Raw genomic sequence first — 11,523 nt, forward strand, 5'->3', positions numbered from 1 at the left:
CAGCCACGAAGGGCTCTCAAGCCGGCGCTTGGCTTTGCGCCCGCGCACCCGACCCCGGGGCGTCGTCCGAGGAGCAGGCCACCTTTGCTCTGCCCGCAGGCCAGCTTCTGCCTCGCTGGCAACCGCAGCCGGCTTTTCAGCCCCTCGAGCCCCGCAAGGACCCCCCCCCCGTTCCCGCCGCCCGCCTGCAAAGGGAGGAGCGGCGGAAGAGCTCGGCGGCCTCGCGCCGCTTTGCGCCTCTCCTCCTCTGCGCGCGCGCTCTTCAGGGGCCAGACAGCCCCGCCCCGCCGGCTCTGCCCGGGCGGGGCTAAAGAGCTCGCGCGGGGCGCAGCACCCCTCTTCATCCTTGCCCCCCCACACAAATGGTTTGCCCCTCTTCCCCCCCTTCACATATATAGCCCGTCACCGGGCGGCCCCCTCTCAAAGCGGCTGCTCTTGCGAGGGCAGGAGAAGGGAAGCCCCCTCAGGCGGCCGCCGGCTGCTTCCCGCCCCCCGGAGCGCCCGGGTGGGTCATGTCTCCGGGCTCCCTGAGCGACGCCGAGGAGCTGCCGGAGATGGACCTGCGGGGGCTGCAGCTGGGCTACGCGGGGCCGCCCCGCTCCAAGCGGCGCCTCCGGGGGGAGCCCGGCCCCTCCGCGGACAACTCCTCCTCCGCCGCCGAGGAGGAGGACGACGACGACGAGGAGGAGGAGGACGAGGAGCGCGGCGCCGGGAAGAGGAGGCGGGACCCGCGGGCGGCCGGCCCGGGCGGCCAGAGGCCGGGGCCGGGCGGGCGCGGCGCCGGGGCCGAGGGCAAGCAGACGCAGCGCCACGCCGCCAACGCGCGCGAGCGGGCCCGCATGCGCGTGCTGAGCAAGGCGTTCTCGCGCCTCAAGACCAGCCTGCCCTGGGTGCCGCCCGACACCAAGCTCTCCAAGCTCGACACGCTGCGCCTGGCCTCCAGCTACATCGCCCACCTCCGGCAGCTGCTGCAGGACGACCGCTACGAGAAGGGCTACGGCCACCCCGTCAACCTGGTAAGCCGGCCGGAAGCGGGACTTCGCCCCGCAGGTGGGCTGCGGCCCCTAGAGTGGCGACGGCTCACCGGCGGCGCAAGGATCGCCTCGTGCGCTTTTGCGCGCGCGCGCTCGCTCTCTTAGGCGTGCAACAGGAGCGCGCCAGAGCAGCACCTGCCGGGCGAGCGCTTTCACGCGTATCGAATAATACACGTTCAGCCCACTTTCGGTGCACTTTGGAGCTGGGTTTTACTGTGTGAACGGGCAAAATCCGCTTGCAAAGGGTCATTAAAGTGTACTGAAAGTGGATTGAATTTGAAAGTGCCTTATTTGGCACGTGTGACAGTGCCCGAGGTCGCTTTTTGGTGTGGTGAAGTTCCCCTTGTTATAAGACTTCATATACGACATCTTTTTCCTCTCTGCAGAGGGGGCCTGGGGCATCTCATAAAATGGATAATAAAAAAAATAAACGGTTTAGGGAGCACAAGTTGCTAGCTGAGAGCCTGTTGTGTTGGGTGCATGAAAGAGGGCACTGGTGGGTTCTCGTGCCTGCCAGTGTTGCATTTAAATGAGGTCTAAGCTGTGCCACTGGACCTACAATTGAGCCATGTGTGCAACGTTAGCATGTCTGTGCAATGGTGGAGTGCTCATAGAATCATAGAGTTGAAAGGTGCCACCAGGGTCATCTAGTACAACCCCCTGCACAATGCAGGAAATTCACAAATTCATGTTAAATGCTTTGTGGTTCAGGGGTCAGTTTAAAGGAGATGCTAGACACAGGTAAGTTCTTCTGGCCTGCCAATTTCGTGTTTATTGGTTGAGATTTGGTGTGAGGGTTTTCTCTGGCAACTGCTTTCTTGGAAACGCTACCAGCTTTATTTTCTGGACGCGTTTCTTTGAGGAGCATATCCTCTTAAGACGGAAATAAAAAAATGCTGCCTGTGAACAAATAGTGCCTTTGAACACATGAAATAACAAAACGTCTTGTTAGCCTTCAAAGTGTCACAAATATATTGGGGCAGATGCTTTGGTGAGTCAGAATGCAGTTTGTCAGATGCATAAAAAGGAAAGAGTGCTTGTTCCCCACCCCACCCCAACTGTAAAATATAGTCATCTTACAACACTCCTGGAACTTAGGAGAAGGGCAACAATTGCAAATGGAATCCTGCAAGCAGATTTAGAAATTAATTTGTCTCTGTGTGGTTAACAACCTTATTCAGAATACCTTTTATTGATTTTTTTTTAATTGAAGGTAAGCACTTGGGGTGGCTTTTGCAGCAAATGCATTATAGTGTTGGCATTGCCATTTGCCATGAACGTCACTGGATGACCTCACTCAAGTCATGTTCTCTCTCACACACAGCATAACTTTAATGACAGAACTGTTGTGAGGAGGAAACGGAAGAGAAGAGAACCATGTCCACTCTTGAATCTTTAGATGAGTGTTGGGGTTTTATATAAATAAGTCCTGTGGTAGTTCTGTTAGTTAGGATGGAAGGCAGCATGATACAGCCCGATCTCCGATCTCGTCAGATCTCGGAAGCAAAGCAGGGTCAGCCCTGGTTAGTATTTGGATGGGAGACCACCAAGGAATACCAGGGTTGCTATGCAGAGGAAGGCACTGGCAAACCACCTCTGTTAGTCTTGCCATGAAAACCCCATAAAGGGTCGCCATAAGTCGGCTGCGACTTTACACACACACACACAGTTCTGTTAGTTGTGCATAAGGTGAAATACTTCCTTTTGCTTTTATTGTATGGTCCTGACTTCTTGTACACAAAAGGAACTTTCTTGCTATTCACTTTTATCCACACTATTCTTAAAGATTCTTCTTTATAAAACTTATCCACACGATTCTTCTTTATAAAGCGTCTTAGTCTCGTCCCCCCAGTTGTCTCTTCTTTCTCACCTAAAAAGCCTGAGGCTTTTCCAGTTCTTCATAGGGAAGAAAATGCTATAGCAGTTTGGTTGTTTCTGTTGCTCTTTTGTTGCGTTCCATAGTTAAGTTTGAGATGGAATGTAATGGGAACTGTATTTCAAGTTAAGAAGTACATAAATTGTGGTTGCAAGAAGGGCTGTGGTTCAGTGGAAGAGCCTCCGCTTTGCAGGTAGAAGGTCCTAGGTTCGTTCCCCGGAATCTCCAGGTAAAAGGACAAGGCAGTAGGTGATGTGAAAGACCTCAGCCTGAGACCTTGGGAGAGCCACTACCAGTCTGAGTAGACAGTCCTGACCTTAATAGCTTGATGCCCTGATTCAGTATAAAGCAGCTTCATGTCTGTGAAGGAATAGTTAACATTCTGTCTTATCTCTCTCTATTTGCCCTTACCACTGTTGCAGCTCACTGTCAGTGCAGTCCTAAACAGAGTTACACTAAGCCCATTGACTTCAGTGGTTGTACAAAGGTGTAACTTTGTTTAGGTTGGCACTATTGAGCTTTAAATTCGATCCCCTGGTGTTGTCACAGACTACTAGTTGCGCATAGCAGGTGTTATCTACATTTGCATTAATAGAAGTATCTACCAGGTCTCAGATGAGTGTTGCAGTGGGCTGGACTGCAGTCTAGATACATAACTTTGCATGCATCAGCAGCATAAGTAGAAGGATGCTTGCATGTTGGAGATTTGCTAGATCTCTCTTGCTGTCTCTTGAGAGGTGATTGAGTGGTTAGAGTGTTTTGCTAGGATCTAGGAGACCCAGTTCTAGGAAATCCACACTGCCACTGAATCTTGCCTTGGGCAAGTCATGCCCTCTCATCCTAACCTACCTTACAGGGTTGTTGTGAGGATAAAATGCAGGAGAAGAGTATAATATAAGCTGTTCTGAGCTAGCAGGACTTGTTTGAGGCCATTTAGTGAGTAACATTATCTGACCTGAGATTTGAACTGCAGGCTTCCCCCTCTTCACCACACCAGTGCTCTGTTGTAAGCATAATGTATAAAAGTTACATAGGGTATATTGGGTTTTTTTTGGGGGGGGGGTTGTACAAAGCTGCACACATCTACTTGTAGGAAGTCCATGCATTCACTATTAACATGTGAAAAGAGCTTGTCTCTTTCTCTACAACAAATTAATGAACAAGCTTGGCCAACTGAAGATGAAGGAATATAGTTCAGATATTAATACTGAATCTTACTATTTTTGTAGTCTAAAACCTTTATAGGTTATGTGTTATGTAACGAAGTACAATTCTTACTAATCTTTGAAATCCTTGACAACATTTATACTTCTTTTTGCAGAGAGAGGATTACACTGAAGATGCAATTAAACTTGGTCTTTCTCAATTCAGTGTACTACTGTCTTAACCCCCCCCCCAAGAAAACTCTTGTGTTCCCTCTTATTGTGTCATGGAGCTGGTGAAATGGGGAGTTGACAGTAATGCCCCCTACAAACCCTGCTGTCAAACTCTGCTTCTGTGAAAAGTGTAATAGCATGATTATGGAAGATCATGATTTTTCTTCATGAAAAAAGAAAGCATAAGGCAGTATACCAGTAACTCAGAATAAAGTTTGCAGTATAGGTTTATGGTAAGAACGGAAGAACCTAGTCACATTTCCATGTGACTTAAAGTTGAGCAAAATACTGAACCCCTTAGAGACTGACTGTGTTGGTATGGCAAAGATATCTAACATCTTATTGAAAGATAAACCAGGCTAGCAGGTGGTGATACGGGAATTCAAAAAGCAGTTGCTGAATGTGCTTTAATGTCTACTCTCAAGTGATAAAAAGTGGTGTTTGGTTTAGGATTACTGCAGTTCAGCTGTATTGCATCTTGTTTACTCTTTGAGAGAATGGATTATTGTTTGGATCTTGTTTTAAACCAGCCTCTTTGCAACATTTCTCCTCCTCTTCTATTGTGAATATAAATACATTGACTTAAGTATATGTACGCTTCTTGCATCTGATGAAGTGAGCTCTGACCCATAAAAGCGATACTGCAATAAATTATGTTAGTCTCTAAGGTGGCACTAGACTCCTGATTTATTACTTTGAAGACACTATTTTTGTACTGCTCCTCAGTGACTAATGGTGACCCATTATGTTGTACTGAAAAAATATTACTGACAGATAGCAACTATTGATAGAAGTTTTGGTATCTGCATATTGTCCTCCCTCTCGCTAATGTGGAATGCCACTTTAATTTACAGACCTGGCCATTTGTGGTTTCAGGAAGACCAGAATCTGACACCAAAGAGGTTTCTACAACCAACAGACTATGTGGAACTACAGCTTAGTTAAAGAGAAAGCAATACTCTTGCTGGATGTGCCTGCAGAACCACCTGGTTTTTTAATGGACTGAATCAAACTGGTGCAGACCTTATAGTAAGTGTTTAAACCACTGCTTTTGTTCAGATGGAAGGAAAGGTGCACTTAATTATCCTGAAGAAAATAAGACAGTTTACTGAACTTGCAGCTTCAGCAGAAGTGGGGGGTTTGGAAGGTCTTCATTTGCGTGGTTAACAACAGTGCCTGAAGAACTTTTTCCTGAAGCATTTTTTGACTAAAGAGGATATATAAAAAAATGATAATGATAGAATTAACAGCATGGACCAAAAGTTTAGATTGTACAAGCTAATCCCAAACAGTGTTATTTGTATGCCAAAAGAAAGTGGTATTGTAGAATAGCATTTAAACTCAAATGTATAATATATTTGATTTTGTGTTCTTGGCAGCTATGCAATACTAAGACTACTTTTGTGGTCTTAGCCACATTTTCTTAAAGATGAAGATGAAAATGTAGCTTCTACTTGCCCTATCAAGGCCTGCTCCATAAATAAATTAAATCAAATTACTTGAATGTAAGCCAGACACATTCATTCTCGTTGATGCGGGTGGAGCCAAATTCTTTTAGATGGTTACTGGGTTCTAAATGGGTCATGGATCATAACCATAGAAAAGGTCTTGTTGGAAATAGACTATTGATTATATTTATCGAGTATATTCAGGAACATTGAAAGAATTGCCTAAACTGTTGGAAGTCTGTTTACTTGAGATGAAGGAGGTGTGCCATAAAAGGTGAGACCTTTTTTTTTAACGTAATGGCTTAGAAGATCAGGAAATTAAAAATATTCAAACTTTTTGGTCCCATGAAAAGTTACCTTGTTTAGTGTTCTTTTTTTGCGAATGGTATAATCAGTATTTCAAATGTAAGTAATTTTATTTTTATACACAGTATTAAAAGTTTTGTTGCAAGGATCTTAGTGTGTTGGTGTGATTGAAATTTAGAAGTGTTCCTAGAACTGAACTCACTGGCTGCATTCTTTAGTAGAGCAAATCTTCCTTACACTAATGCAACAAGTGTCTTACCAGGTTTTGCACACAGAACGCTTATTTTTATATAAGCACAGGTTAGTGTTTATAAATATATCTACACATTGGCTGGAAAATGCAATGCTGCTTTACACTGAATCAGACTGTTGTTCTATTAAAGTCAGTGCTGTCTACTCTGAGTGGCAGTGGCTCTCCAGGATCTCAGTAGGGGTTTTTCAAATCACCTACTGCCTGATCTTTTAAACTGGAGATGCCTGGGGCTGAACTTGAGACATTCTGCATGCCAAGCAGATACCTCTTCCCCATATTTGAAGGCCATAAATCTTGGGCTGGTATCTACAGATATGTATGTTCAGGCATGTTCCCCCCACCCCAAGTTCAGTAGCAACCGTTCCCTCGAAACCTTGCTTGAAGGTTGGAAGATAACCTTATGCGGCAAGAGAGGTTGCCACCATTTGAAGCACTGTGTGCATCCACTTGCACGCATGGAAGCACTTCACATGGATGCCGTGGATATAACACATGCTTTTCTTTTCTTTATGTTGTTTTTCTGTAAGAAGAAAGCTAATACAACAAGTTCAGAAGTTGTATCTAGTAGTTGTTAAGTAGAGCTAAAAATCAAAGGAGTATGCACTGAATTATACAAATTTGCCACAGACTTTGGCGCATATGTTTTTTTCTTTTTAAGACTATGAAAAATTGGGCTCGTGCTTACAATTCTAGCTGGAGAGAAGGTTGGACAGCAATTTATCTTCAGTGTGATAAGCTTGTATGTGGGCCTCTGCTATTTTCTGGATCCATGCCCAGCTGTAATTGGTCAATGACTCTTAGAGGCTGAGAAAGTAAGGCGAAGTTGAATAGTCTAAAAGTCTGCAGTTGAATAAGTTAAGAGGTTTGAAGCACTTAAAAATAAAGGGTAAAAGATACTACAGTGATGCAATTTTCACTCCTAAATAACATGCTTTTACCTGGAGGAATTATGTATTTTAGTCATTCATGTTTAAAATAGCATTTTCAATAAAATATTAGAATTTTCATAGTGCAAGAATCAAGGTGTTACTCTTTTAAAAGTCTTAGTTTCTTAGTAACTTGTAGATAAGATTGTGGTGAAGATATCAGGATGGATTGGCACATTCACTGCATCAAATGAAGGCATCTTCTTCTCCAATTTCACCTGCATGACCAAGGGACCAGTTTCTGGTAGCATGCATGCAAATCTTATGCAGCTATACAGAAGCTGCACTTTTAGTTGGAGTGATATTCTAACACACGTTGTACAGTCTCCTCCCATGTGGCTCTGTGAATGTGGTGGGGGATAATATGTTTAGGAGGAATCAAACCAGGGTTTGTATGAGACCTTAAAAATGTACCCTTATGCAAGCATATACTCACCTGTATCTTTTATAAAGTGCAAAGCTGAGATTGATAATGGGAGAATTGTAAGAGTCACATTAAGGGAGTCCAGCACCATGAACTTTTTCAGAGTTCTGCCCTGGAACAGAAGGATGTTTTTAAGAACATAAGAAAGGCCATGCTGGATCAGACCAAGGTCCATCAAGTCCAGCAGTCTGTTCACACGGTGGCCAACCACGTGCCTCTAGGAAGCCCACAAACAAGATGACTGCAGCAGCATTGTCCTGCCTGTGTTCCACAGCACCTAATAGGCATGCTCCTCTGATCCTAGAGAGATTAGGTGTGCATCATGTCTAGTATTGTTTTTAGGTATGCATCATGACCATTTGTAGCACCTGCCCTTTTTTGTACCTTTGCTGCATTTAGCCCAGACAGGTCTCTGCACCCACCCACAAGGGTCACCATGCCAAAACTGCTTAATAAACCTTTATCTGAAGTTTTGACTTTCGTTTTGGCTGGGGAAGTTATTTATTTATTTTTATCTTCTAGCTCTTCTTGGTTTTCCCAATTAAAATTCTTCTGTAACTTGCAAGGCTGAGAGTTTTGTGTGGTTAAGGAGTGAGAAGCTGAAATGAGCTCATTGGGTTTGGGAGTGTTAGTGTAGCCCAGATGTTGCATTTCATAATAATGATATGATAATATACAACTGAACTTCGTTCTCTTGCTGGTTTTTCTGTGGCAGAAGCCTCCACTCTGAAGGGCTTAGGAGAACATTCATTTCACTTCCACTTTTCTCTTTCTGTGTATATATATTTACGTGAAATTTAAATTCCTATAAAATAAACTTAACTATAGGTGAAAATGAATAATTATTTTAATTTAAAGTTAATATGATACTACATATTGACAATAAAAAAGTTCTAGAAGTAGACGTACCTAAAATATGTATGGATTAAAATAAGTTGGTGTTAGATGTTGGTGTTGAAGGAGAAAAAAACAACAACTGAATGTAGAGGTAAGAAGAAAATTGCTTGGGGTTATTGTAATCTACTAAAGAAGCCATCTATGGTATCCTGGATCTCTTCCCACCCCCTTTAAAGGAATAATGGAGAAAATCTTTTTTTCCCCAGATAAGAAAATGCCACTGCTTCTGCTCTTTTCTCCTCAACACCCCCCAAAAAACCCATTCCAAAACTGTCAGTTTCCAGAAACAATCCATTCCCAAATTGTCATTGCACCTGAACCCCTCCCAAGTAGCACTCAAAATACAGCAAATATGAATATTCTCACATACCCTGAAGGGCTCATGGATTGGAACAAGACTGTTGTTCTGATGCTCAGAAACAGGTGAACATAAGTTTTGGGGGTCAGGGTGACACCTATTGGCTGTCAAATGGTGTCTGGCAGGTTGAATTTTGAAAAGACCAATGACACAACCGTGAACCTTCAGTTTAGATTCCATGCCCACTAAGAAGACACTTTTTATCAGCTGACTGTTCAGACTCCCCCTTTTAAATTATACTGGAACCTGTATATTTGATTCATGAGTACCTTCCATTCTTGATGGGATGACTTTTTTTGTGTGTGTGTGGGGGGGGGAGAGATAAAACTGTCTGCTTCTTTATCTGCTTTTTTTTAAATCACAACATTGAAGTGTTACTTGTAGTTTGGCTTTTTATTCTGCCCACCTGTTGTTAGTCCAGTGTCCTGGCCCTGTGAGGCTACATACCTGTGCAGAATTCACCAGATAGGAACAATTTCAGCCATTTCCTACATATCAAGGACTGGGGAGAGGTTTTTTTGAATAGGAAGGTATTACTGCTGGGCTGAATGCTGGAACTGTTTTGCACAGAATTGAACAAAGGAAGGCAGAATCCTGACATGGAGGAAAATGCGCAAGTAAATCCAAGAGCAATCCATGTGCTACATTTCCATTTCCCAACTTCTTTCTCTCTTTTGTTTTACTTCTCCTCTTTTCTTATCCATCTACTTCAGGTTGTCATGTTTAAAATATCCTCCTTGTCCTTATGGACATTGTGATAGAAATAAATCTAAAGGGAACCCAGTTCTTTAACATAATTTCCAATTCATGTAAGTTACGATTATGTTAAAGAACTGGGTACTCTTTAGATTCTTGTAAGTTACAATTTACTGTGTTCCAGTATACTGAGGGAAAATCATGTCAGCATCCTGACATCTTTGTACCCTTGCTGACAACAATTTTGTTGCATAAAGCAGGGTAGAGGAAGAGTTAGCAAAAAATGAATGTGATAGGCACACTGACCAAACAGGCATCAATCTTGCTGGTTTGTGCTGATATATTTCTTTTTTTCTGCCAGTGATTACTCTGTCAGGGCGTAGAATCCAGGAATCATAGAGTGGGAAGGGATCACCAGGGTCATCTAGTCCAACCCCCTGCAAAATGCAGGAAATTCACAACTACCTCCCCACACACACACCCAGTGACCCCTACTCCATGCCCAGAAGACGGCCAAGATGCCCTCCCTCTCATGAACTGCCTAAGGTCATAGAATCAGCACTGCTGACAGATGGCCATCTAGCCATCTTTCTGGATCCCATACTTTCTGGATCCCATTCAAGCATGAGTGCTGGCATTTCCCTGCCCTTGACAATTCTCTTCTCACTTGAAAGACATCATTAACGGATTCTCTGTTGCATTGCTTGCTTTATTATTGCTACGCTTGTATGAGAGAGTGAGAGAGGTTTAGACTGGAGTAACCCTGCATAGCATTGCACGGTTAGTGATGCTTATCTCGGGGGTCCAAATGCTTTCCTGTGTCTGCTTGGTATGAGTTAATACCCCATTTTATAAGCCGTGTGAAATGTAGCAGGGTACAGACCCTGGAAGTTTTATCCCAGTTGGGTAGAAAACAAAGTAATAGCTGGAAGCATGTTTCCTGTTGAAACTAATTGACTGTATGAAGAACAGAATAAAGAATACAAACAGGGATAACAGAGAAAACAAAGCAAGCTGAATTCAAATAAAATACATGTACATACTGCTACAACCTTGTAAATGTAAAGAGCCTGTCATTACAATTGGTTTGTTTTGCATCTTATTTAGCATGTGCAATTTATATTTGTATAATTTGCAGTTCATTGGTTTTGCATCTTATTTAGCATGTGCAATTTATATTTGTATAATTTATGTGAACTGTGTTTTCCTTAGATCTCATCATTGCTGTGTTTTCAGTATTGATTACTGGTTAAGCTGCAGTACTGCAGTCAAAAGCTCTGTTCGATCCCGATGGAAGTTGGTTTCCGGTAGCCGGCTCAAGGTTGACTTCCATCCTTCCGAGGTCGGTGAAATGAGTACCCAGCTTGCTGGGGGTAAAGGGAAGATGACTGGGGAAGGCACTGGCAAACCACCCCGCAAACAAAGTCTGCCTTGGAAATGTCAGGATGTGACGTCACCCCATGGGTCAGGAATGACCTGGTGCTTGCACAGGGGACCTTTACCTTATAAGAGTCAAGTGTGGCTCTGCAGTAGCGTGGAGTTGAAAAGGTTTGTTAACATAGAAGAATTCATGGTATCCAGCAAGGGAGCACCCAAAACGGATATGAGAATTACTACATAATATAGATAGAATATTAGTTGACCACATCAGGATAATCACAGGCAATAAATCAGTCAACATCTGGAGGCTTCCATCCTCAATTGATGGTTGCTTCAGGTCTCCTGGCTTGTCAGCAGCCATCCCAACACTAGTAAGGCTTGATGGGACTGGACTACATAGCCTGTGCTTGCACAGACAGTTACATTTTGAGTTTTCGGAACCACCTCCCACCATTTTTTTGAGGTTTGGTTTTTTTCTGCAAATTTGGATACCCACCCCGAATTTGTAGAAAGATTCCTATTCTCTGTCCATGGTCCTAATATGTGGAT

At 43.7% G+C, this 11,523-nt stretch overlaps 1 protein-coding gene across 1 annotated transcript; it reads left to right on the top strand.

The window, feature by feature from the left end:
* Nucleotides 1–512: 512 nt before the first annotated feature.
* MSC (musculin) lies at nucleotides 513–5,296 on the top strand. Its single transcript, XM_056854747.1, has 2 exons — nucleotides 513–1,016; nucleotides 5,141–5,296. Exons 1-2 carry the CDS (start codon nucleotides 513–515, stop codon nucleotides 5,225–5,227), a joined length of 591 nt encoding a protein of 196 aa, XP_056710725.1. The 3' UTR covers nucleotides 5,228–5,296.
* The last annotated feature ends 6,227 nt before the right edge of the window (nucleotides 5,297–11,523 follow it).

Source organism: Euleptes europaea, chromosome 8, assembly GCF_029931775.1.
Source record: "Euleptes europaea isolate rEulEur1 chromosome 8, rEulEur1.hap1, whole genome shotgun sequence".
Lineage (NCBI taxonomy): Eukaryota > Metazoa > Chordata > Lepidosauria > Squamata > Sphaerodactylidae > Euleptes > Euleptes europaea.